The 27714-nt window shown below is 46.7% G+C and overlaps 1 protein-coding gene across 1 annotated transcript in view; it reads right to left on the bottom strand.

The window, feature by feature from the left end:
- LOC143035356 (serine/threonine-protein phosphatase PP1-gamma catalytic subunit B) overlaps positions 1–27546 on the bottom strand; it is a 38449-nt gene extending 10903 nt beyond the window's left edge. Inside the window, exons 1-2 of the mRNA XM_076202348.1 lie at positions 27331–27546; positions 15733–15864 (exon numbers count right to left, since the gene is read on the bottom strand). Coding sequence (XP_076058463.1) covers positions 15733–15864; positions 27331–27385 — 187 coding nt within the window. The 5' untranslated portion in view covers positions 27386–27546. The remainder of the gene's footprint in view (positions 1–15732; positions 15865–27330) is intronic.
- Between the last annotated feature and the right edge of the window lie 168 nt (positions 27547–27714).

Below are 27714 nucleotides of genomic sequence, written 5' to 3'. Positions count from 1 at the left end.
CCGGAGTCGAGCCGACGGTGGCGACGAGGTGGGGCGTCCTGGTTCAACTAATCCGTTCAGTGCGGAGGTAGGGAGGGAGGTGGGAGGGGCACCCACGGCCGAAAGAAAATGCAGAGTTCCTGTAATAGTGTCACTACCAGATTTTGTGGTCACGGCGACGGCAAACGTCAAAGGACAGAGGTTCGTCGTGCGTGCGCGCGTGTGTGTGTGTGTGGAGGGGGACTCTTCCTCCTCATCTAGTCTATGACGAGCTTCTGGCAGTTGAAGCAGCCTCAGGAATCTTTGCAGTCAGAACTGGTCTCTTGGTCACTACCTTCCGCGAGTCCAGCTTCCTTGGCAAGGGGAACATGCCTGTCGACCCGGTGACTGCCGGGTCTCTCTCGCTGACCTGCGACCTCGCCCTGGCAGGCAGCGAAGGAGCTGGAGTAGCACTTGCAGCTTCATTTATCATGGTTGGCGCCAGGCCATATTGTGGCACTGGCACTCTTTGCTTTGATCGTACTTGCGAAACATTTATCTAATAATTTTTTCTATCCCTAGACACCACTTCCTACATAATGACACAGACCTTTATAAATACTACCGAAAACATTTCATCTCCTAAGAAATAGCGTGAAAAGATAGGTGCTACCACGACCCCGCGTGCATCTGGTAGACGCTATTGCTACAACTTTCAAGACATACAACGGTATCAACATGGCCAATGTCAAATGTCACCACTAAGTTGCGTAACAGAAATAATCTTTGGTGCTCAACCTCTCTCTCTCTACTGGCGAACCTCAGGAATGCCGCCAACCAGCGTCACGTTTCAAATCGACAACTCGTGCATAGAGCTAGCTGGTTTCAGACTAATATAGCAATTTAATTAATATATACTTTCCAAGTTCATTTACTGTGGCATTTCTAGCGAGGTTATTTCCACCATCTCCTAGGCACCCCTTTGGTGGATATCCGACTAGTTTGTCTGTACAGACTACAGTTGAACAGTTTGTCCGTGAACCTCGTACAAAAAGTGATGCACAATTTGTAACTACATCACATTACATCGCCTCCACCTCCCCCCTTAGCCCCCGCACGGATCAGACATGCTACCAGAATACCAAAGTGACTGAAGCCTTACATGACATCGAGGTAAGCAAATACTTTATACCTCACCCCAACGAGACAGACACACACACACCTATCACCGATGCAGCCCATTCGTGTCAGCTTTATTAACCATACCCTTGACACGTTTCCTCCTAGGAAAGAGATACTTCTACCCCTGGCATACATACATGATGGCACCACCCTCCTCTAAGACCTTTACATGCATGACGACCTAACGTGATCCGTTCCTTCTCTAACTCGACAGCCACCTCCTCACCCTTGAAAAGCCATTGCTCTTACACAACTCGCGACAATCAAGGATTCCCCCCTCTCCCCGAGGAGTATACAGCGCACCCCCCACCCCCCAGTGTGGGTAGCTAAAGCACTAAACATTCCCTTTCATCTCAACAATCACCCACGTCACCAACATCCACAGATTTATGAGCTTCTGCTTCGACTTCTGACTCTGCCAAGTCTACGTGCAGGTTCAACTCGGAAGGGATCGGCGTGCAGAGTCCGAATTTCGACGAATCCTTACTCCTGCCAAACGCTAGACTCGTCATGTTGGCAAGCTGAACAGGAACTATGTCTCTCGAACGTATGCACATGTGAACTTCCCGCCCCGTCACGGGTCATGTCGAGGTTCCACCACGATTGTTCACCTTAGAGGAACCCTATTTTCCCTTTTATCCCAACCACTATTAACCTATTTCATTCACCTTCCCCTGTTATCCCTCTCCAGGTTGCGAGGAATGCATTCCGCTCCCACCGCGCGGCCGATACATGTCGAGAATTACGTCTCAAGACTCTTGGGGCACGATCGCCCTCCTCCTCCTCCTGCTGCCGCACAAGTATCGGTTATCAACCGATAACGAAGATTTCGGCGTGGTCTACAGTTTATGCATGTATACAAGTTTTCATCACTCTTCCCCCACGTAGTACATATTTTGAGTGAGTGAGTGTGTGTGTGTAGGTACTGCAGATATTGTACCGTACTGCAGATATTGTACCGTACTTCATCCTTCCACCTTGTCTATTCGGGTTTCAACCAAGCTCAACGTTACTTTCACCAGTGATGCAGTGCACTCTGGTAGGGATCCACCGTCCCACAACACAGTAACAACAAGGCGTCGCTACTCCTTCCAATGCCCCGAATTCCTGAGGGTAACAATCCATCCTGTCCTGTTGGGCTGGCGGGCACGTACAACATCGCGAGTGTTTCGCCTCGTTAACGAAGAGGGTGGAGGGGGAGGAGGAGGAGGAGGTTCTCCATCAAGAAGGACTCGTCTCGCTAGGGTATGATGTCCCCACTGAGGACACACACGAGCGTGCACATTCAGCATCCGGTGCGCAAACGTGAACACGCACAGGCAGAAAGCGAAAACAATGAGGCACAAGGGGAACGTGACCCAAAAGAAAGCGACAAATACAGCCAAGGGCACAGGGTGTAGTCCCGAAAAATAAACAAACAAATAAATTAATAAAATAAAGAAGACCCATTGACAATGCCAAGCGTGCGAGCACAAACCGTGTCGCATGGCGGGGCACCGATGTCGACCTACTGAGCGCTATTAGCTAAGAACTCGCACATTAAGATGTTTCTCTACTTTTAAAACACGCCCAGTAAACGCACCCTTCTCTAACCTTGTAGAGTGGGGGAGGGGGGGGAGGCGTTAAAATTGAACCAATTTCTCGATTCGAAATAGGACAGGACACCCCGACGCAGAAGCACGATTCCCCTGGGCTTCATCGGGAGCAGAGGTGTAACACTAACGCCAGGAAGCGCTTGGCCGCAACCGGAAGAGCCTCCTTACAATGACGCCGTCTACTTCAGACGTCCGTATCGTGTTGAGTACGTGTGTGCAAGTGCTGGGGGCACCACTGCCGCCACATGCCAACCCGAAGGTGTAGAACGGGCCAGCCAGCCAGCCTTCGAACAAGTCTCTAGATAAGTCACCTGGAAAACAATCTCCCTGCAGCGTGCCTGCCTCCTGAAGTGCACCCGTTTCTGCTTCGTTCCCTAGATCCTCATAATGCTCCCCAGGTTGCAGACCAACTACTTCGCTACCGACGAGGGCTCCGACGCCGAACAACATCGCAGGGCAGAAGACAACACACCAAGGGCCACCCTGCGTATTATGCTAGCGTGTGTGTGCCGCGGCGAGCCCCCCCTCCCCCCCCCCGGGGTCAAACGAGTGCCAGCCGCTACCAAAGGGGTTCGTCGACTGGTACACAACCCACGGAAGAGGCTGCAGCCATCAACCTCTCTAGGCCTGATTCAGGACGTCATTCAACCTTCAACAATTTTATTTGTTTTCCACCCCAGGGCTGCCGCAAACCAACTTAAGCCACCTGCTGTTACGGGATACACTGCCGCGTTCACGGAGCAAGCTCCCTTCAGTCTACTAGTCTTCAGTCATTAACGACCCACTTGCCAACTATTTCCTCCAGCCAAATGGGTTACCCTCAGCCCACTTGCCTTTTACCTTCCGACGGTTATCTCCACCCCCTAGAAATAATCTATCCACCAGAATAGTTGTCGTCGTCGCAGACGGCGGCCTTGCCCAAGTGCGGGCTGGGATCCTGCTGCTGCTTGGGGAAAACCTGTTGTGAAACCTGAACCAAAATGGCCGCTGCTTCATTTATTAACCCTCCCTACCTGGCCGTCGCCCTGTTCCCTTCCGCCCGCCAGTGCCTCCCTTATCCTCAACGGGTAAGATGCCCCGGAATAACCGAGAGAGTCTGGCAGCCAAGGGCAATACCCAATTACTCAGAGCGACTTCTTTCGTCACTCGATATGGATTGCGGGTGCCGCTAACCTTCACATACATGGCTTCGGAAAACTAAGCCGCCCGTCTCTACTCTAAGAGAATCGGCCTCAGTCTCCCACCCCCCCTCCTCCTCCAACAGGACTCTCTACGACCTACCAGACACTACCCGGTCGTAGACAGGGTAGTCCAACTATACGAAGGCAAGAACCGCATAGAAACTGTGGTGGCAATGGTGGCGGACTCCCTCATCACACTTGAGAATACGAGGCAAGGCCCACCCAACAGGCACTCCTCTTCTCATGCTATGCTATGCTATGGCTCACGGGAGCCACATAGGCGGTGGCGGCGGCGTCGTCCTAGTCGAGAACGATGAGTAAGCCCTGGGACAGGTGTTGTTGGACTTCCACACGACCGATCGATAGGACGAACCGGCGGAAAAGGGTCTCCCTATTCCAAGACATCAGCCCGCCATCACTGGGCTATTTAAAATACGGCCCGTGGCAAAGACAGCTTTTGTTCACTGGATAGACAAGTACATATACAAACAAATGAACACCAAGAGCATGCATATAATGCTGGAAATATAAACAACATGCATGATGGCGGTCAATGTTGTTCATTTGTTTGAATATCTACATTTTGTATTATATATAACCCATGATGTGCAAAGTATTTGGAAGTAATCAAAGCAGAAAAGTCTCGTACGGAGAACTGGACAACAAGGAGATCACCCTCCCCCCCGCCTTCTTTCGACAACATTCAGAGGTGACCGAGGCGCTGCAGAACTCCGGGTGATAGACAGTGTGGACAATCGGCGCTGCATGCCAACAGGCTCATGCAGCGCTGCACGAGTCTCACTATGGACTAGGCTTTAACATTTGCACAGCGTCGCACACCTTGCTACATCGGTCGTATGCTGCCAGGTTTTTTACCCCTCTCTTTCCGCCCACGTGCGCACCGATTGGAACCCTTCCCAAGGCCTCCAGTTCTTATTCCACCTTCTACAAAACCAAGTTACCCTAAAAGTGTGACCTCTCGCCCTTCAGTGACGAAGGGGGTGGGGGTGGGAGTCACAGCTATCTCTATTAGCCCGCCTGTTGCTACTATTACCAGCACCTGTGACTTGTACTGCGTCTGGTCTGGGCTCCACTATTCAGCCGAAACAACTCCCCTCCTCTCTTACCTCCTTAGAGGGCTCAACCCTTGCGTGCCCCGCCCCTTCCCCATGTGATTCTTGTATAAAAACTCACTGGTTACACGAAAAATGTGTGCGTGTGTGCGCGCACCTGATAAACCTTTCGTAGTGAAGGGGGGCAGCCCAGTGCCCCTTGAGAGGGCGAACGGCTAGCAGGAAACTAAGCCACATGCGACAAAGGGACTCCACAACACACCTTCCCTCCCTCGGGAGACCACACGGTGGGCGGCCGGGTGCCACTCCTCGAGTGTGCCGCTGAGGCGCCGGCAGCATAAGCCCGGCGGTCCTGCCTATCTGCTAGGCCAAATATCCCCGACATTTTATTTTTCAGGCGTCATGACCGCGACCCCTACACACTATTCACTTTCATAAAAAGTGTGTGGATGATACGCACGTGAATTCATAGTTTCACTTACCTATAATCTACAAGACATTCCTGTATGGGAAAAAGTAACGTAAATATAAAAAAATTCACACTCCACTAAATGGGTTACGCTGTAGGGGGAATTCTAGGGCTCAACATGACAGCCACCTCATTCCTACTAGGTTGGAGACTCGTACCATGGAGGTTGCGCATCCCAAAGCCCCTCGTAGGGCGAAGAGTTGTTCACAATTTCCGAAGGCCACGTGACGCTGTGTAAATTCATGATAATTTCAGCAAAGTTGGGCAGATTTTGAACATCGCGGCGGGCCCAGCCTCCCTGGTAATGACTAACCGCGAACAACCGCAACCTAACAATTGACAACCTTCGCCCCCCCACAATATATCTTTAAAGAGAAAAACAGACAGACGTATGACCTTGCGGACAATCTACTTCCCTTTGCTGAGCAAGTATCCACTAGGCTGAAACCTTTCCGCGTCGATACCCACTAAGTCCATATAACACCTGCCTCTCCTCCAACTACAACACGCTGACAGGCCACAAAACAGTGATTAACCGCCCTCCCCCCCTCCTCTACACACGTCACAGCGACTTGAGGACAGGCAACTAAACACACTGACAACAGCATCCATTCATTCGTTCATCCATTCAATTCCCTTTCCTGCCCACCAGCACGAGGTCAACACTGTTGCCTTGACACCTGCGAAGGCGAACGCGAGGAAGGGCAGAAGACAGGAGGGCAGCCATGACGCCGTTAGGTTAGGGTCCCACTTGTTTCGTCGCAGGCATTCTGGTTCAACGCATACAATAGGTCACCTGGGGTCATATTCTTCAACGAAATCTATCCGGCCTCTCCCAAAGACCAAACGTAACAAGCAACTGTACTCAGTTTCTCCCCTCGAGCATAAAACTGCCACCTGTAGACGTACCTTTAGGTTCTGGCCCTGGGCCTAGCACTAAAGACACTGCCACCACTAGTACAAAAAGCACGCAAATACCAAGCAACTTTACCCCCCCCCCTCCTCCAGCCCTAAGGACAGTGCCCAATCCCCACCCCATCCATCCATCCGCCCACTGATGCTGATAAAAAGATTGACCGACCGACCGACCCGCCCTGTTGACCTTCTGGTGCCCTAACTTGCCCCGCCCGAGTCCGGAACAGCTTCAGGGTCAACCACAGTTTATGAGGAGGGAAAATGGAGGTGGGGAGTGTGAGGGAAGAGGAAGGGGGAAGAGGAAGGGGGAAGGAAAGACCTTCTTTGTTCTTCATCTCCACCTCCTTGCCGACATTCCTGACACTTCTTAGAAACGTGGATATAACCCATTACAGATTCAATCTTGCCCTGGTTAGGCTACAATCGTCTCAATTGTGATGGAACGACCCCAAGGTGCGAGGATTCGACTGGATCTTGAGGCTTCCCTTCCATACAACGGTGTACCTCAGTATCGTGAAGGTCCAGTCCATGGCAACACTACCACCACCACCATTCCGAGCCTTATCGCCCAGTCGCGTAAACTGACCCAACCCAAACCAGTCAACCCAACCCCACTGGTTTCGACCCGTGGGTCACTCCGATAAGACGGGAACCCCCCCCCCCGACTCCTGTCACTTCCCTCTTCCTCGTGGCCGATCCTTATCAGTATTCTGTCACTGACCTAAGAGTCCAGACAATGAACATCCATCCATCACTCCTTTCCCCGTCCCAGACTTTGTCCACGGCAGCACCAAACCCTGTACAGGCAGCTTACAACCAGGCAACGAGTTCTCTACAGAGACCACTCGTCGTGGTCCCTCACAAACATACAATGGAGACGGTGAAACCACGAGCGTAGCCCATTTCCTGTACGTTCTAAAAAGGACCCCTCCTCCTTATCCACCGTCGTCTGCACCAATACGAAAGACAGAGCTGGCGACGAGGCGTCGAGACCTCATCTCCCCACCCGACCGCCACATGATAATACGACGACCCGCATCCGTCAGCCGCACGCAAACCAAACGGTAGAGCGTATAGTGACATGCTACATCCTGCTGCCGTGTGCATGCAAGAGGTTGTGTTTCCGCCTGAGCTTGGCGAGGAGGGAGCGAGCGAGGAAAGAAAACCATTTCATTCGTGTAGAAAATTCATCAAGACCTACCTCTTTGCATTCTAATGTATGAACACCGTGTCAACTATCCCCAGGTTCCCTACCTGTAGTGAGAACACTGCTGGGACATTTCCAAACAACTTTTAGTTACATAAAAAAAAAGTTACCGCGTTCAACCACGAACTCCGGGGTCCAAGTTCTAATTCCCGCCCAGGGGTGAAAAGCATCACGACACTGATAGCAGGCACCCCAGTTCTGGTGGACAAGGCATTTGATGAATTTACCCAATTGGAGTAAAGAGAAATCAATGCTCGTGGGGTCATGTCATTTACTTCCCAACATCTGGTGTGTGTGTGTGTGTGTGTGTGTGTGTGTGTGTGTGTGTGTGTGTGTGTGTGTGTGTGTGAGAGAGAGAGAGAGAAGTCACTGCATTGCCCATAGGGTCATATATGGGCTCTGAGCTTTCATCTGATAGGGTAATAACAGTCATCACAGATTCAACGCCATCCAAGATAATTGTGAATGACACACACATTGTTCTCCATTCGTAATTTATGTGTCAGCACTCGTGACCACCATCCCCCCGAACTGTCAGTCTCTCCCAGGCCCACAATTTCGTCCTGCCAACAGGTGGACTGGCGAACTGTGACCACCCGGTCGGTCTTACGGGTAGGAGAATGTGGACGCAAAAGTATCTGCTCATCATAATCTTTCCAAGGTCCCACATTTGGCGATAACGTGGCAGATATTACTGGATTAAAGCGACACTTTCACAATTAAAATAAAAAGTCCAGATTTACAATATGTATGTCATATACACATGGTAGAAGCTTGTAAACAAACACAGAACATAGTTAATTTTTTTTTATTCGTTAGTGTTGAGCGGACAAATAAAATGTGGATGAATAGTTCAGTTCATGAAAATAACTGATTTTCTATACGAAATGACAGCGTATAACTGAACTTTCACACTGTGACCAAATGTCTGGACACCCTAACCTCCTTTAAACCGATTTTGTCACCGCTCCGACGGAAATGCGAGTTTTGTGGGGCCTTGGGTCCGATTGAGCCTCTCCACCCATCCATCCATCCACCCACAAGACTCCTTTCTCCTCTTTACCACCCAGCCTGGACTGGGGTCGACGAGCGTTTGACGAAGTAAAACGCCACTTACTCTCATCCCTTCCCCCACCATACGCCACAAGACGTCAACGACAACAATTGCTACCTTGGGGCACTGCACCAACACCATGTGTGAAGTCATCATACTTTCCTTCCCTTCCGATACGGGGCCTACCAAATGTAGGAGGCACCTCCCCCTCCTCCATCCTAGTTCACTGTCCAGATTTGGCGTTCGAGCCCGGAGCAAAAAGCTAAGCTCCTCGAACCACAATTACAAACGTAACCGGCGATCGCCCTCCAAAACCCCCCAACCCCACCCCCCGGCCCTCACCCGCTCCTGGGCGCGGTGCGGCAGACGTGGTCCGAGAATTGTCAACACACGAGGGAGGCGCAGCAGGCACCCGCAGGGCCGTCCCGTTAACCCTTTCCGTAGTGGGTGGCACCCATCATTTCAGTTGCCTGGCACCCATCATTTCAGTTGCCAAGTTATTCAACTCCTCTTCGTGTCGCTGGGTAGCGGAAGGGGGTCACAGGCTCTTACCTCCACTAACCCCCCTTCCGTCGCAAGGTATCGACGGAGCTCACGGCGACATTCCCCGGTAGCACGCTCTTCATGAACGCAAACGCGCGCGCGCACACACATGGGTGAAGAATCCTTTCCTTCCTCTCACCCGAGAGGCCAACTATTTCCGGGTTTAAATTCGAGAAAGTGTCTCTTGTGCCGTGCGGCTGACGACGCATTAGAATTCCGGACATCAAAGTTGCGCATCAACATAAAAGGCAGCACAACGTTCCTGAGAAGCGTTGGCAGAATACTGACGCTGGAAGATTCGGAGTTCGCTTCAAGTGAACAAAGAAACACCATGAACGAAAACTTTCTTTTATTTTGAGAGAGAGAGAGAGAGAGAGAGAGAGAGAGAGAGAGAGAGAGAGAGAGAGAGAGAGAGAGAGAGAGAGAGAGAGAGGGGGGGGGGCAGTTGCCTGTTGTCAACATACCAGTCATTAAGGAAGACAACATTAGTGACAGGTATTGCACTCCTGAGCAGACTTCGCGATGGGTTCACCACCACGTCGTCGTGCCGAGTACCCTTGGCAGGCCGACTCCGCGAGATGCAGCTGCAGAAGTAGCAGCTCTCCGACGTTGTCATGTAAACGACACATTAAAACGTTCCGCCTCGTTCAAGCAGAGAAGAACCCCAGGCTGACCTACTAAAATTGACGTGGAAGAATAAATACGTAAAAAATTAGGACAAAATGTAGGACAGGGTGTTCTCTCAAGTACACCTGTGTGAAAAAGAGCTCGCCAATACATCAGCGGAATATCGGGTGGCAACTCTGATGACGATTCGCGGCGGTCTGTGCGTGTGCGCGCGCGCGTATGTCTGGCAGACTGACCACGGGGGAACACCAATGACAAAGGCCAAGTGGGACAGACCACCGGGGCGTGGCTGCAGGTGTTCCTATTGCTGCTGCTGCTGCTCCTGGGTAAAGTGGCACATGCGAGGCTGCCCTGGTCCCAAAGGGGCACTGGGCCGCGCTACTGCCGCCGCGTCCAATGTCAGTGCCCAGTGCTACAACACCCTTGTGCAACAGATCAAAAACAGATACTCACCAAACCAAGCTAACATTCACGAGCCATGTTAGATTTCGTGTGGTGACCAGAGCAGAGCTCGTGAAGCCTAGGGACGTTAGAAGCTCCCCCACCACAATCTAATAAGCTCTCATCACATTGGACAAAATTTTTTTTCATGAGAGACCATGTACAGATTTCCATGCAACCTTGTCCATATGACCAGAGCGCACTGCGACTCCACTCAGGTAGCCATGGCTCGCGCGAGATCTACTTCCGTCCGGGCGGTGGCACTTGCCGTGCCCCGCCCAACGAGGTGGTGTGTTTGTTAACAAAAAAGTCCCCACTGTCCTGACGCGGTCGACACGCGCGTTCGCTATTCTGGGAAACGGGGCTCTGCCCTCCCTCCATACCCGTGCGTGACAAGGTAATTTTCGGACCCTTGACCACCACCGAGGAGGAGGGGGGTTGCCACCCACCATCCCGCAATTTACCAAAGATCGACAATCGTAATGGACGGTAGTCGTTACCCGCTTCAATCCGGTACAAACTCCCCCCGAATCCATCCACCATGACGACGACGCCGCTCGCATTACGAATATATCCCCATCGGGTAAAATCCAGTGTTGCGCGCGGGGTCGGTGCCCAGCATCACCTTCCCTCCCTTCCTCCTTTCCAAGTACTCAGCTCGTCAACGCCAGGTACTTACCGCCTCCCTTCAGTAGCGAGATGAAAAGACCCGGGTATACGGGCCCCAGTCCTTACTGATACGAAGCCCACGTCGTTCTATTGGAGTCAAACGTTCTATAGTGCGCGTTGACGCTTCCTTAGCAATACCAGGACCTACTACAGCGTCGATTACTACCGCAAATAATCTTATGACCCAGTGATCCCCAGTCTCACCCCCCACACCAACGACCACGATGCACATCACGCCACGACAGCGACCCCTCTGGTCATTCGAATGATATCATTAAAATGTAAAGCTCGTGGTTTCACTTACGTGATTTTGCGTCACGAGGAGGCCAGATACATACGAGTCGATGTACAACTTCTTTGGCATCTTGAAGGTCTGGCGACCCCCATGGCGTACACAGTTGCTTCAGGCCCAGGGGTTTGTGATGAAGGGAGAGGCCTGACGAAACCCTCACCCCCAAACCGTCTCATTCACCCATTCCGCAATAGGGGTTCCAGCTCACTAACCTTCGAGGCGTCCCGTCAAAACTCCCCTCGCCCCCAAATCGAAAAGATAAACTATAGACAGCGTACTGGTTAGCCTGCTAGTTACCTGCAAGCAAGCCCAGGAGGAGGAGGAGGAGGAGGAGGAGGAGGAGGAAGAGGGAGACCTAAGTCCACGTCCGCCCGTCAGATTTGACCTCCAACCCCTCCTCCACAGGTTGTGGGAATTTTCCTTCCTCACCTTGGCCACTGTCTACTGTAATCCATCTCTACGGCAACCTCTCCCCCCCCCTTCCCCGATCCCTTTCTCGGTTACGAAGGGATGCAGTCCACATCGACTTTTTTTTTCATCGGGTGTCGCTACTTTTTGGTTTAATTTCTGGTTCCGCCAAACTAATCCATGGCTCCACAGTTACATTCTTGAAGGGCGGAGGAGTTTCCTTGTCAAGAGCCGGGCCACAGAGTTTACTTTATTGTCTGAGATCTCGATTCACACGCTCCGGAGACCGGGTACAGATCCCACGGCGACTGATATTGCTTGGTGGCAGCTGGTCGACCCACGACCGAAGTTGTCTTCCTAATGTGCTTACTTCCTGCATGCCTCTTTCTTCCTCCACTCCCCTCCACCTCTTATCTCCTCCAGTTGAGTACAACTACCGCAACGAAGGAGGAAGTTGAGTGTATACATTGTTGCTCTTGTCCGTTTACCCGGAAGAGACAACGAAGTAACAATCCAGGCAGACCCTATCCGCCGTCATTTGTCAGTTTACTTCTACTCAAGAGGCTGCGATTCTCCATGCTCGCACTACTACTCTGTCCCCCAAATCCCGCCCCGAACAGGTACCACGAACTTTTAAAAACATGGTTCCCCATCCCCATGCACGCGTACATGTACAGACGCATGTTTTAAGGAACATGGAAGACGAAAGCCACATAAAGACGAGCGAAAAACGGACCCATGGTGGTCCAGTGCTAGGACCCCACGAGCGTAGCCTCATCTTTCTGCATATTACAAATAGGTAAACAGAAACGCGTTCGGCACAGTATTGAGGGCAACACCGTGTTTGCAAGTCTTCCCCACGGCCACACCGAAGGGGCTTCATCATAATACTTGGATGCCATCCCCCGCCTCCGGTCTGACGGGGTACCGATTTCGTAAGATCCATGCAGTCAATATTCTAGACACTTTAGTTACATCCCTAGGGCCAAAGTCCATCAGTATCCTACTGTGATTGGAGAGTTGTCTCCACTCCATGGTAATCACCTTTATCGCTCCAGCCTGCAATTCCCCCTAAACATTCACTTGACCATCTCTCCGACCATACTTCTTCGGTGCTATAATAGCTCCAAAGACGCTCTGGTTATGGCTAACAAAATACCAACCTCCCTCCTCTCGGTATTGGTAATGGCTTTCCTCCATATTGGACAGCAACTCTCCCCGCTTCGACTTATCCACCACCATCACGATGCATCTGTTCATCGCCGTCATGTCATGGCATGTCAATCGCCCGAGCTCGTCGGGAGGTGTGTGAGTGCGCGCGCATGGTGGTAGGGGGGGGGTTATCTATCCATGACAGGAATGCAGACTACTCACAGCACAAACCTTGAAAGGCAGCCAGCACACATCAACCCTCCCCCATTTCAGATCAGTCAGCAAGGCCTAGCCACTTAACCCCGTCCGTCACCTCCCCCTCCTCCCGTCTATTCCAATAGGCTGTCGCTTGTGGGGGATTGCAGAGCACCCTACACCACACCCACTCTTGGTTGCCGAAGCCTTTCGGGAAACCCCGACTAAGCGCGCCACCAAACGTATCGGCAGGCAAGGGTCAAAGACTTCTGATAAGCACACGGTCGACCGACACGACAACGCAGATCAGCCCCGTGCCCCCCCCCACCTCCCCAACCTTCCTGACAGGCTGGCTTCACCAAAAGCAGCGTCAGTGTCAACTCGAGCGAGGGCCTCGACCTGACGACCCTCTCTTTTGGCAGTCGTCGTTCGGAAGACCGAGAGTGAACAGACGACAGGCCCATCAATCCATCTATCATTGGAATCATCTGGTCTGGGAAGCAGAGCCGCATTTTCCTAGCCTTGCGCAGTTAACCGTCGGCGCCGCCCCACCATCCATATTGGTGTCGACATTATATTAACCACCATCTTTTTTCTTACCTGTTCATCGCACCTAGCACGCATATATTGACACTAATAATTTCTTACTTTTCTTCTTCTTCTAATTTTCCTGTCTAGGCAGCCAGGCCACCCTTCCTTCTTTTTCGCAAAGTAGCGTCAATTCCCGGTTGCCAACGACTACCATCACCTGCTGCCGCTCCTGCTGCGGGCGGGCGGGTGCAAAGTCGAGGCAGCAGGAGCAGGTCGATTAGCTTCGGAATGACAACTCGTGATAAGGCGTCACGTGGAGTCGCGCAGGATGCACAGGCAACACAATGATCGACAGTCGCACATCGCCAAGACGGCTGCTGGGCCTTGTTCGTCTTCCCTAAATGAACAGACCTGTTCTTGTCTGGGCCTTGGTCGGGCGAGTCTACACAATGCCCAGTTTCAATTACAGACAGAGACAGACCCACCCACCGAGACCATCACCATTATATACCAAAGCTTCTCCACTTATTTCGAACCTTTGCAGATTCTCCTTCGACCCCAACCCTGACCCCACTTCCAACAACACCTGGATCTTGGCACATTCCGTCCCTCCGTGATTCAGTCCAAATACAACACCTCTGCAGCACTACGCATCTCTCCCACTCCTATTCCACTATCACCACTTTCCATGATCCACCAGTGCCCCACAAAACGGCACTGGTAGATCAAGCCTAAGACCCGTCTCGATGTGTCCGCGCCTTCCGGCATCAACCGCAGGGGAGGCAGGGACACTCCACTACACTCCGGACAAGTCTCCACACGTCAGGGTTGAGGGGACAAGGGGCAAGACGAGTTCCATCACCCTTCCACGGTAGTCTACCCAAACGATTTTGGTCCCCCACCCCCTCTCTCTTCTTCTTTTGATAGGTGGGTGGGTGGGTGACAGCGACGAGACTCAATCATCGACTACCCCTTTCACTATGCCAATACTGAAGGGACTAAGAAATCAGCCCAGGCGGCGGTCGCCTTCCCATCACCACAACCCAGCCAGCCAGCCACCCATAGACGAGGTCCTGCTGGTTAGCCCTTGGCTCCCGAGTTGGAGATAAGGTAATAACAAGTACAGGAGTACAGGTTCTAGTAGTCCTTTGGGACACTACGTCCTCCATAGGTTTTCATCCCGCCGAGGTGGGACTTGGTCGTGCACCTTGTCTCCTAATGCCAAACTCCCTTTCTCTGTGCGGGGGCGGCACCACCGCACTAGTACCGAGGGAACCGATCCTGGAGGTTCATCCTTTCATAACAGAGTGGCATTCGTTTCGTTCCGTTCCAGCTACAGACTCCTACGGCGGATAAGAACGAGTGAAACCAAATTTGAGGACTACATCCTCCTCCTCCTTTCTATATTGCCCTCACCCCCAAGCCTTCGTCTCTGCCCGCCGGCATAAAAAAAAAAAAAAAAAAAAAAAAAAAAAAAAAAAAAGGAGGAGCAAGCCTGCGAAAATGAAAAGTGCGCACCGCCAACATTCCCCAAATAACAACAACCCTACCTTATCCCTCCCTCGCGGCGGCGTTTCTACAGCTCGATCCCAAGTTGGTGCAACTGGTTAAGGTAGTGATCGCAATTATCTACCTCGCTAACAGTCGCCGCCGCCACCGCCCCCGGCATCAGCAGCTCGTGCCACCGTGCCAAGAGGGACGAGGTTGTCCCCGCTGCGAAGCGCATGACCAAGAATTGGATCGCTGCCTCTCCTCTCCCCCCACCCCCCCTTCTTTATGTCGCTAACACCCCCACCCTCCCCCTCCCCTTCATATCGGACCACAACGACACTGGCGCTCCTTGTACCCTTCCCAACAGCCACCACCCTCACTCTCTTCCTGCCTCGCACTTTATCATCCACCTTTCTACTTACGCCTGCACACTGGGCACTCAAGGTGTATGGGTGCAGGTGTGTGTGTGGTTATAGAATGGGAAAGGGTGATACTGAGAAGGGGAAGGGGACTGGGAGGGGAAGGGAGAATGGAAGTGGGGAGGAGGGGAGGTGGGGGGGAGGTGGGGAGGAGGAGGGGAGGTGGGGAGGAGGGGAGGAGGAGAAGAGGGGAGGGGGAAGATGGGTAGAGGATGAAGACGGAGTTTAATGCAGGGTAGGGGGAGGGTTAGGGACAAAACGTGTTGCTTATAGTTCCAAAAGAAACCACAATCTTTACCTGAACAGATGAAATTTTAAATTATTACTCACCACAAATTTTTAGAGGGGCTTCTAACTCAAGGAGGATGGGCTGTGACAAGAAAATTTCTCTGGACTTGAGGCACAAGCCCCGGATCTCGTTCTCTGTCAACTGCACATTTTTGCCAGGGCGAGACCCTCGAACTGAAACCAGAAACAAGAACTTGGTTAGAACACGTACACGGTATGAATTGATCAATACCTTAGGACTTAGATAAAGGGGACACTATGGATCATCCTTCCACCAAAATAAAACTTCAATCTTCTCCTGTGCATCCTTCAGCTTTAGTATTGTAGAACATATTCTTACCTAAAAGAGAATTATGGGGATGGAATGCAGCAACCAACGGTTATCCAAAATACAAATGCTTGCATTACCAAGTCTATACACACTAATCACAGCAGGACCATGCATGGATGACACCATAAAAAGCCTTATTTTCTTTCTTTCCAACTCGTGCAACACAGACCAGGAGCTTATCATGGCTTATCTGTTTGAACACATTCATGTCTTATCAGACCACAGAAAAAGTCTCAATTCTTTTGTTGAGGCACGTTTTAACCCGAGCGCCACTTCCCACATATCAAATACATGCATGTGTAGTGTGTGTGTGTGTATATATATTGTATACATACATGCACACACACCACCACCATACCAGTAAATCCTGAAGAAAAAAGTTATCCAATGATAATCATGTGCTAGTTTTACATTATACTCTCTAGATATGGACCAAAAGGTCTCCTGTCAGCATGCTCCGCCTTTGTAATCCTTATTCACAGAAGTTCAAGACTTAATCATTGCTATTCTGGGTCTTCACAACATGAGGGTTTACATCCTTTTCACAGTTGTCTGCATTTATCTACCTATACATACATGAAAACCCACATCTATTTGTTCAAACTCCCTGCACCCTAAAAACACTGCTTACCGGTAGTTATTTGAATTCCAATCACATAGGCTTCTTGTACCATACCGTGGCTACCTCACAATATAAGCCCACTTTTGGAATGCATGATGTATAGCCTCCTAATCATAATTCAATTTCATATACGCCTCTCGTTATTTCCCATACCAAAGAAATTAACCAACTTAATTTTACAATAAAGTTGACAAAATTAGTGTAAGAATGAAGAGCCTAGCTTGGTAAAAACAATTAAATACCTTAGAACATGCATCCTTGATGTCGCAGTAATCAAAGAAAAACAAACATACCACCTACACATATGGCTATTTTGAAACCACACCACAAATATTCTCCTGGCTGCTAGAGTCATACCAAGGTTGTGGCACGGTGCCCTCCCTTGCTCCCACTCTATATAACCTTTTGCCTTTGTTTGTTTTAGAGGGACAAGAACGCAAGAACATTGACTACAGTATTGTGACATGTGCACAAGGAAACAGCAGAAAGATAATAAAATATTAAAGAAAGGAAGGAGGAAAAGATGAGGAGTGATACAAGAGGGGAGAAGAATATGATAGTTTGATACTTGAAGGGGAGAGGAGGAGGAGGAGAAAGAGGAGGAGGAGGAGGAGGAGGAGGGAAAGGGAGAGAATCATTTTGCACACTCTTGGAGTCTTAATATGACCCAGAAGCTGCACATTTTCCAAGAATAATACAACTTAACTGTCTAAATATTATGAACAAATCATTTACTCTTTTCATACGGTTTACAAATAGCACTGAATAAAGATCAGAACAATACATTACTGAGTCGCCATTATCAGAAACAAACATGAAAGATGAAATCTCAATGTTCCCCTGCCTCCACCCCCCTCCCTCCCTCTCTCTCTCTCTCTATATATATATATATACACACACACACACACACACACACACACACACACACGAGAAGTAAGGGATCAGGTTTTCTTGTATGCAGAGATGAAAATGACACTTATTCCATTGAATAACCGAGAATACCATTCTCAACTACGTGCATACATACGCACTTCAGAATATCTAGACTTGGAAACTAAATTTTGCTACAGCAGTCTTATTAAGTAGAAACAACTACCATCTAGTTAATGTACCATTTCCTACAAAGCCAATCATATGGGAAAAAGCCCTGTCCCAAAATGATTAATGCTTTCCATTACACACTGCAATTTTTCTTTTACTCTGGTTACTATTAGGCTAATCCATCTAACGGCATCCCCTTAGCAGCAGCACAGGGTCAGTCTCCATTAACCCCTTTTTACAGGCCCAATGACAGGTACCTGCAAGTGGTGGTCCTGTACGACTGACACCAGAGAATCATCTCCCATCCACCTTCAAAATGCAACAACACCCTCTCCTCCATCTGAAGGCAGCCTGAAATGGGCCAGTGCTTAATCTTCATACCAGGCCCAAAGACCTATGGCAACTCACTGTATTTCCACCACATCTCTGTGGCAAGAAAGCTAAACCACTGACAGCTTGCACCCTCCTATAAATATATAAGTGACAAGAGTCCAATACTAATAACAGACAATAACTCAACATTTTTCTTTAAAGAGATCAACAGGAGTTGAGAGGACACAGACGACTTTCTGATTGCTATGGGATTACAACTTTCCTGTCAGTAAAACTTGAAAAATGACTATCAATCATCTCCAGGTTAACCTGCCACCCCCCCCATAGCACAGGAATTAAGCCTATACATGATGCAACACTGCTTCCTTTTCCAATCCTCGAGTAAAGTTGGGCCACAAGTTGTCTGCGAGTACAATATATTGCTTGTTGGGTGTGATCCTATCCCAAATGACGCTCTGGAAATGGTCAGCAATGAAATGCAAATATAATAATACTAGGAGAAGAGTAGATGTGAAGAGTATAAAAAATGCCACAACTCCCCGAGACTGCCGTTGTCTGGATGCAGCCACCTGCACTGCCAATTACTCTATTTGCAGTGTGCTGACAATCTCCCAACACACTTTTGAGATTACAATGCTCCTCACATGATTGTTTGTACAAACATCACACTATCAAGGTAAGGAAAAGGTTGCACCTCCACTTTCCTACACATACCATGGCAGCCCCACAATTATTTCCAGTTACCCTCCTAATGCACACACCCATACATTTCCATCTACATTACAGATACATATAAACTGTATTAACATTCTCCCTTCTCTTTGGACGGCAGAAATATACATGCACTCCTCCAATCCACCAGAGCACTTCCTGTCAATACAGTATTAAAAGATTTCAAGCTGAACTACTACACTTTGTTGTACATTTTCCTACAGGTAAAATTTCAAAGCCTGTAACAATAATGGAGAGCTCTAGCCGATACAGAACTGGGAAGGCATCTTCCTCATCTCCCTGCATCACCGTCATACTTCAAAAAAGAAGTCACTGCATCCACAAATGTTACCAAAGCTAAACCACAATGACTAACCTGTAGCAATATTCATCTTTTACCTATACACAATAAAGTTAACTTGAAAAATGTGCACTTGTTCCTTTCCTGACGCTGGTAAAACTTTTGTTCTATAGTACAGTAGTGTATTCTTGAACAAACATGTTCTATGGGTGTCCAATTGTAATCTTGTTGAAACTGATGGAAACTGCCAAGGACTAGTCCCTGTCTTGACTACAGCTATTATAATACTAGTCCCTGAAGTATATTCAGGTTGGAAAATGGTCATTCTTAACATTTTGTGGCACAGGCATATGATAAATGACCAAAATTTTATTCACAAGACTATACTTTAAAAACAATTTTATTGCAATGACCAGCCAATTCCAATGTGCCACTAGTTCTTGCTGTAGCTGGAATACTTGAAGACATACTCTGCTATGAAACTCCCCCATATACTTGGGTCGCCAATTTTACAGGAGTTGGTATCAACACAACTCAAATCAGTCAGTCCATCAATTGTCCAGGAAACCACACACAGCCCAAGTTCAACATACAATTCACCCAGTAATGAGATCCTGAAAAGCTCTTAAAGCATTTTTTCTTCTATTCTTTACAGAATACTACAACCATTGTTTCTTTATGCTTAAACAGATGGACAGAAAATTCTAGCAACCTCCACCAAATGTCTCTAGAAAGAAATATGCCAATATGGGGGTTTCTACATCACTAGTTTGTAGGCAAAGCTGGAGACAGTCTAACCTTGTCACCTCTCTTAGTGTGACGTAGTAAAATTTATGGATCCTGTGCCTTGTATAAAGACAATTGCCTGCCCACTTCAAGAGCATAATGTTGATGGACTTTTGGAGATTAATGGCATCCCACATAACATAGGACTTCCTCATACAGGTGCCCTTGGTCCAAAATAATGCAAATTCATTCCACTCAGTGATGGACACGAGATTTTGGGCTTTAGATCTCAATTAAAACTTGAAATTGGTACTAATGACATTATTTCTGAACAAATCCTGGATACAGCATAAGTGTAAACCAAATTCCCAAAACCCATCTCCAGCACATTAACAAGTTCTTCAGTTTGCTATCCGGTATACCAGTTAACGCCCAATTAAACTTTTTCATTATAGGTGCTATAAATTCAAGTATACTTCTAGACATCATATATGCAATAATACCTGCCAAATCCAAACTAATTGGGCCACAAGATGTTTATGTAATTGCGATACCAATGGTTGGAGTAATACTCTAAGGCAGCATTTCTCAACCACAGTTCCCCAGTTCTGCGAGAACAAGCGAGATAAACTAATGTGCTTTTGACTTATTTAATTTCGTATACATAATATAATTAAACATGGCACAACCTATTCTTTTTATTGTAATAACGTAACATATACACCATCCTATCTAACCTATTATTACAATAAAAATAAAATAAGATAAGGTATGTTTTTTTTGCAGGGGTTCCTTGAGACTTGCAATTTATTTTACAGGTTATGCAAGGGTAAAAATGTTGAGAAACGCTGCTCTAGGGGGTAATGAGGAGGGACAACCGAGAAGGTGAGTTTTATAGGTTCTGTTCTATGCACATAGTGAAAAATGTTCAATTCAGTTTTCTGTTCAGAACTTTTAAGTTATTTTTGTAACAATGCTGTGTAGGGAAAGCTAACTAGAGCATGTAATATAGTTTGGTTAGGTTAAAACACTTAATGACATTTCATTAGAATGTCATCTATGTGAATTTTAATCAGTTCGGTAAGATTGATCAAGGCCTTCTGACCTAAGTGCTGTAATCCCTCCAATATCAGAGGTAATGTGGCCATGATTTGGATATGGGAGAGATTACTGCACAAAACATGACTTGCTTTTGCCCTCAACAGTTTTGCATTTGTTCTACACTGTCACTTGTGTAACACCAAACAACAGGCACAAATGCCACATCCATAGTTCACTTCTTTTTGGAGTTTATTACAATGGATCCAAAACATGACAAATTGAGGATGTTTGCATGCAAACAACCATGTCCCTTGATCCAACACTTGGGCTCAGGACATAAACCCACTTTGTGAAGTGGCCCCCAGGACATAAAACACCGAACATTCCCAAAGTGGGTTTATGTACTGGGCCCAAGCATCTGCACAAGTAGCGGCTGGTGAGTCCTGGATTAAGAGACCTAGGTGTGTATTTAACCAACTGTAGTAAACAGGAAAGGAGCCAACGCCCGTTGGCTCCCATCTCCTATTCTCTCACACACCTAGACTCAAATTCATGTATAGTTCCAGCTTAATCTACAGATATATTTTATTTCAAAACATATCTAGATTTGAATTCATGGACTGTTTGGGCTTGGGCTATATCAAGCTATTTCATATTCATACATCTATATGGGAAACTATTTCTTCACATCCTTTCAACACGTGGTCTTAATTTACTTCTACGACCTCTTAAAGCACTCCCATCTTTAATCAGAAGATCCCTTTGTGTGTGTATATATGTATACACACAAGGGCTTCTTCCCACTAATAAAGGAAGTAGACAAATCAAAGGCGTGCACTCCCATGCATACCACCCCTTTTTCCTTTACGTCTTAGCTCCTTGAGGATGATGGGTCATCCCTCTCTCCTGCCCACTGCCTGGGTCAGAGGCAATGCAACAAGACACAGCACATCCACAGTAAGGCCACTTCACTTACACAAGGACTCCCCATCCCCATCTCATGTGGATAATAAAGAAGGGGAGAGATCCTTTCAGGTTTCATGAGAATACCATCCAGACATAGCAACATTCCACTTCCCACCCAAGTCAAAAGAAGAAAGATGATTATGATCACTAGAGGAGGTAACAAGATATGGTGTGAATGCATGAAGTGGAGTGGAGAAGAACAATGATTCGGACAGCAAGAGGCCTACTGGCCCAGGATGAGAATTTATCACCGATATGCAAAACTTTGAACTGTGTTACATCACATCATCTGTGGTATCTGCCCAGTCAGGGCTATTCAAAACAAGCAACTACCACTCCACATGGTAAAAATAATGATCATCATCAAATAAAAAATTCAATATAGATGTACCACCATCATGTGGAATACAACCAATAGGCAAATGCACCCAAGATCACAATTGTTGCATGGATCTTAGCCCACAAGCTCCATTCATATCCCCATATATCAGGATATACTCTTCCCTCCACACTCCTTAATCCCTTCATGACCAGAACATACTGCCTCATTTAAATGTGGTAACACAGCGAATCCTAGCACTTGGCTAAGAAGCAAAAGGCCACTACCTCACCTCTTCTAAAGAGTCCGAGGCACTCTGACCACAGGTCCTGAATGGTCAACGTGGCTGCTCTGAAAAATCGCTGAGGCAGAACCTCTACACCAGTCCCATCCAACTTACATATCCTAATGGAAACAAGGGTTGGGTTCATGACCTTGTAGAGTGGCCAGGGATGTGTCAGGCAGGGTTCATCTCTTCCCTGGTAGTTGATCTTCAACCACCACCACCTCAGACGTTTATTGCATTTGGCGAATACTCTTATCACTGAAATGGTTTCTACCTACACCTGAGAAATCTAAATTATGCATGTTCTGACTTACTAAGGCCAGTCTTTGTCTAGTTAGTACATTTTACTTAATTGAGGGAGGAAACAAATATTATACGCAGACATTACCAGTTCCCTTGAAAATATTCTAATTAGGCACCAACTCTTCAACCAGCTAGTTTTTTTCTTGGGGGGGAAAAAAATAGGTCCAAATGCTTTTGCTGACTTTAGCATTAGTTTTGTGGATAGCCACAACTTTTCCATTCAGCCTATGTCTTTCATGACATTTGGTGATCCTACTGAAACATTCTGTGAACATGGGTGGACTAATAACCTTTATTTATATACCAATGGCTTATTCCCCTCTTATAAGGGAAGTATCCAAGTCAAAAGGTATACACCCACTCCCATCCACCACCCTTTCATCCTCAGCTTAGCTCAAGGGTGATGGTCATCCCTGCCTCCTGCCCACTGCCCTGGGTCAGAGCAAAGCTCCTTCACTTGATTGACACCCCTACCTCTCCATCCCCTTATGGAAAACAGAAGATGGGAAGATATTCCTTCAGGCTCCATCAAAATACTCTCGCATAACCACTCCCAACCCCCCCATTGCATCAGAGTAGTCTATATACAGCCATTCTCCATTCACCCCATCTCCTGCCTTTTCTGTTCCTTAAATAACATGTTACCTTCTTGCTTGAAGCACCTTTCACCCCCATCTCATCCTCTGTTGCCCCCCCCCCCCAAGTTCACTCCATACACATCTTTTATTAATATTTCTTCACTCATTCTTTCCATGTATTCAAATCATCCCAAGACTCGTCTTCCCAATTTGCCATTTCCTTTAACACCCATACTCCCTTAATTTCTCACCCTATCCAACCCCTACCATACTTTTTAGAGATTTCATACCTTACACATTTAAACTTTTCCTCTCTGCTAAATTCCACATCTCCACCCTATACAGTGCCAATGACATAATCGCTTATATACCAAGGGTTTCCCACTTATAAGGGAGGTAGCCTAGTCAAAAGGTACATACCATTCCCATCCATCCACCATCCTTCCCTCTCATCTTGGTTCCTTGAGGATGAAAGGAGTCTTTCACATTGCCCTGGGTTAGAGGCAGTGCAGCAAGACAAGTCTGCTTAATTATCCCTTCATAGAATCTCTTTTCATCCATTCCCAGATTGATATTTCTCATTACACTTTTCAATCCAAAACATTTACTTGCATTTTCTCTCAGTCTACAATGTATACCCCAAAATATCCACTTCCTCCAGTCTCTCTCCTTTATGACTTTCTTCAAACTAATAACCTATATTGTATAATTAGTTGATGGACACTTATCTTGTGTGTGGGGATTATCTGGGGCACTAGATGTCTGCTGCCAGGTCACTCTTTGTTCATTCTGTATTAGTATGGTGTCGAATGCTGTTATGCTTGTGTCACACTGTCATAGAGATCCTCCTTTTTAGAATCTATGCATTGGGGTGCTGAGGAAATATTGGAGTTGTTGGTTTGGGCTCGTGTGTTTTGACCTCTGTGTGTATGGGTTTTTGGATGGCTGTGTTGTGGGGAGTACATTACTGTACACGTTTAATATTTTGTTGGGGCTGGATTCTTGTTGTAACCTGTCAGCTGTGCCTGTGTGTCAGTCATTCCGAGTTGGTTTATTAATTTTCCAAGTAAAGACATCTCATTGGTCATTTTGGTGAAGCCAGACATTACTCTTATTGCTTCATTTTGTCATCTATCAGTGTTGCTTTTTCTTTTGCCCCAGGTATCTTGTAAGAGACCCATAGCTACTGGCTATGGTCTCCGGACAGGCCCTCAAGTGTGTTCTCTAGCAAGGGGCACTGTAGTATGGTCTTCAGTGTCCTGTGTGTGGTGGTTACACTTAGGGCAGTTTGATTCTGTGGCTCGGTCTATTTTATGTTCATAATTGCAAGTGTGCCAGTGTCATTCTTACTTTTCTTGAGAGGGATTTTTCTGCAGGGCTGTTGTCTGGGGGATGCTGGTTAAGTATTCAGTCTGGTGGCCATTCGTAGAGCACAAGAATGAAGAGACTGCAAGAGACCACAAGTCCTACACTAGGCAGTTCCATGTCCATCACCACCTGTCATCCCCATCCATAAAGTTGCCTAACCATTTCTTAACACAACCAATAGTTTCAGAGCTCACATTCTTCAAGAGTTTGTTTGGTGATCCGGGTACCAAGCTGTGGAAGCATAGTCAAGTTCATAAGACGTCTGTATACCATACATTTTTGTCCAAAGTTACAATGTTATAAAATCTATTTCAGCCCCTCTCCCATGATTGCTTGTAACAAGTTGTACCAAGGACCAATGAACTACCTCGTAGAACCAACAACCTTAAGGATATATACTGGAAACATTGTGCCTAATCCTTCACACTCCATGATGGCCTGCAAGAACAAAAGGACCAGAAGGAAATGTAGCACAATTACTTGACCAGAATGTGCTTCTGGACAGATAAAGACTTATTAATCTCAATATTCAGACAGATGGGCCAAGGATATTCAATGCCCTTCCTAACAAGGTCAGAAGCGAGTGTTCTGTAGACACCTTTATGAGGAAGCTATCAATTTTCTGAAAACACTACCTGATGAGCCAGCAGTAGGATACACTACTAGCTGCTGAGCCAGCAGTAGGATACACTACTAGCTGCTGAGCAGCTACAAATGCAATACCAGACCAAAAGTGTCATTTCATGAGACTTTCAGGCACGAAAGAAGCAGTGGTTTACAAGGCTGTTAGGTGCAAGCCTCTAAACACAACCAAATTAAATTAGTTTTACAATCCACACCTCACTGAAGTCTGAATATCACCCATGGGCAGTAGTGGGATTAATTTTTTTTAACGTGCAGTGGTGGGATTAAAAAATTTGGTCAATTCATAGTTTCACCCAACCAACAATTTTGATATGTGGCTTCTGCATTTCAGGTTTGAAATGTTGGGATATGAACGATATAAACTGTCCAAAAAATTTAACAGGTTCTCTCTGGGCTAGTAGCATGCAAATATCACTTTGGCTATATCATGGCCCGTATAAGCAAATTTTTTAACAATAGTTCGCGGAGCTCATCAATTTCCAAGAACGATACAAACCAACCAAATCCCACCTCTGCCCATGGTTAAATGAAAGATTTTACTTGCCCACAATAACATGTCTAGGACTATGAGGTGACAAAGTCAGTCATATAGCCACTTAAGAATACAAGCTATATTTGAACACTTCCTTTTTCAACTAAAAACTTAATATTTGGAGGAGCATAAATTATTAGCATGGTAATGGTTTTAAAAATTGAATCAGGCCTTGCAGCAACAATAAAAGGCAGTTCAATAGTGAATTGTGCTGGCAGCATCTTCCAATCCAATCTTATTTGGCACATTATCTGTGAATGTATACAGGAAAAAAAATCCGACAATATTAGTCAATGTGAAGATATCACGAGATGAAGCTTGCTTTCAGCATCATGTAACAAGGTGCCAACTTGCTGAATCCTGACTTTTTCCGAAACCAATTGATGGCGGACTTTATTACTGTCGAATAAAAGCTGTGAAAGATTCTCATGTTCAATCGAACGTGATTTAACAAATCACTAAAATTACATTTTAACCTCCCATCTCCCACTCCAAGTGGCTCATTTGTCAGTAGGGACTCGATCACTGGTCCTAGATCTAACTTAGTTTGGTTAAATTCAGCAAAACTATTGGAGAAATGCTATTCCAAATATATTTTTACAAAATTATATGATAAAAAAATGAATTAAAAAAAATATAAATATAATACAAGTAATCGAGGCATTTCCAATGGAGATATACTCCTCACAAGATAAATATGCAGTGCACAAGGCAAAACTTCCAAATTTAAGTAATGTTAATAGCGAGAAAGTTCTATTTGGTCATCTGGGTAACATGTACCACACTAATAAATTTCTAAGGTTGAATGTTCAAGCTACTTAGTACTTAACAAGAATTCTTCCAGCACAATAACGGTATTTGGTTGCATTTTGTAATTTAATAAATGTTCTAATAAATTTATGCCTAACTAGGCAACTTTTATCACTTTGCGAATTTCATTCGTTCTACGTAACCTTGGACGACATCTTGCCTCGATGACAAGTCCATCAAGGATTTGCAACTATAGTTACCATAAGATTATAAATTATTAACCCCTACAGAGTTAGAAACAACGGAACGGATAAGTACAAATCTCCTAAGAAATGATCGCTGGGTTAAGAGCACTGCAGCTGTGCGCATAGGCGAGCTTTCACCAAACCTTCACAAGAAGGGTAAGGCAGAACTTGGCCATTTTGACCAGGGAAATGACAACGCCAACAACTTACTCGGGAGGAAATGTTCATGTGCAAAAACGGCAACGAGTACAGTGTACTTCAACGACTTAGTCCACGTATTGCGAAGATATGAGAAGCAAACCCTCTAAAATTAATAAAAATGGGCGGGAACCAGTTCATTGCACTTGTTTAATATCGTAATTTTTGTTTACACAGTACAATAAGTAAAATACATCAAGGTGCCTTATACAACCATAATTACACAAGTAACACTTTAAAGAATTCCTTTAAAAAGTAAATGCCCACTAAGCAGAATTATTCCGACAATTGTAAAGCACCACAAAATTCGGAGACTTGTAATTGATAATCCCCCTTCATCTTACCTTCTAATAATCTGGCAATGATGCTGTCTATATTAAGCTTATCTGTTTCAGCCATTCCCACAAATTGTCACTTAAATTTTCTAGTATATTTTCAAATTGGTTTGAACAATCTGAGAACAGATGTTTCGCGATACCTCAAGCACTTTCTTTCACAGACCCAACCCCACTGACTGTGCAAGATGGCAGCCGTAACCGACGTCACTACTTCAAATGACCGGACGATGTTCCAATAATGTATTACACACTAAGTCATATAAAAGAATAATGCTTGTATATACTGGTCAAAATATTAAAATAGCCTAGAATTTATTTTAATTAACTTAAACAATACTTTAACGTTTTTTATCTTTGGTTCAAATATGAAGTGTAAGCAAAATCCATAAA

This window comes from Oratosquilla oratoria, chromosome 18 (assembly GCF_046742065.1).
Source record: "Oratosquilla oratoria isolate Oo_2021 chromosome 18, ASM4674206v1, whole genome shotgun sequence".
Classification (NCBI taxonomy): domain Eukaryota; kingdom Metazoa; phylum Arthropoda; class Malacostraca; order Stomatopoda; family Squillidae; genus Oratosquilla; species Oratosquilla oratoria.
This window is presented reverse-complemented; position numbering and strand designations above follow the sequence as displayed.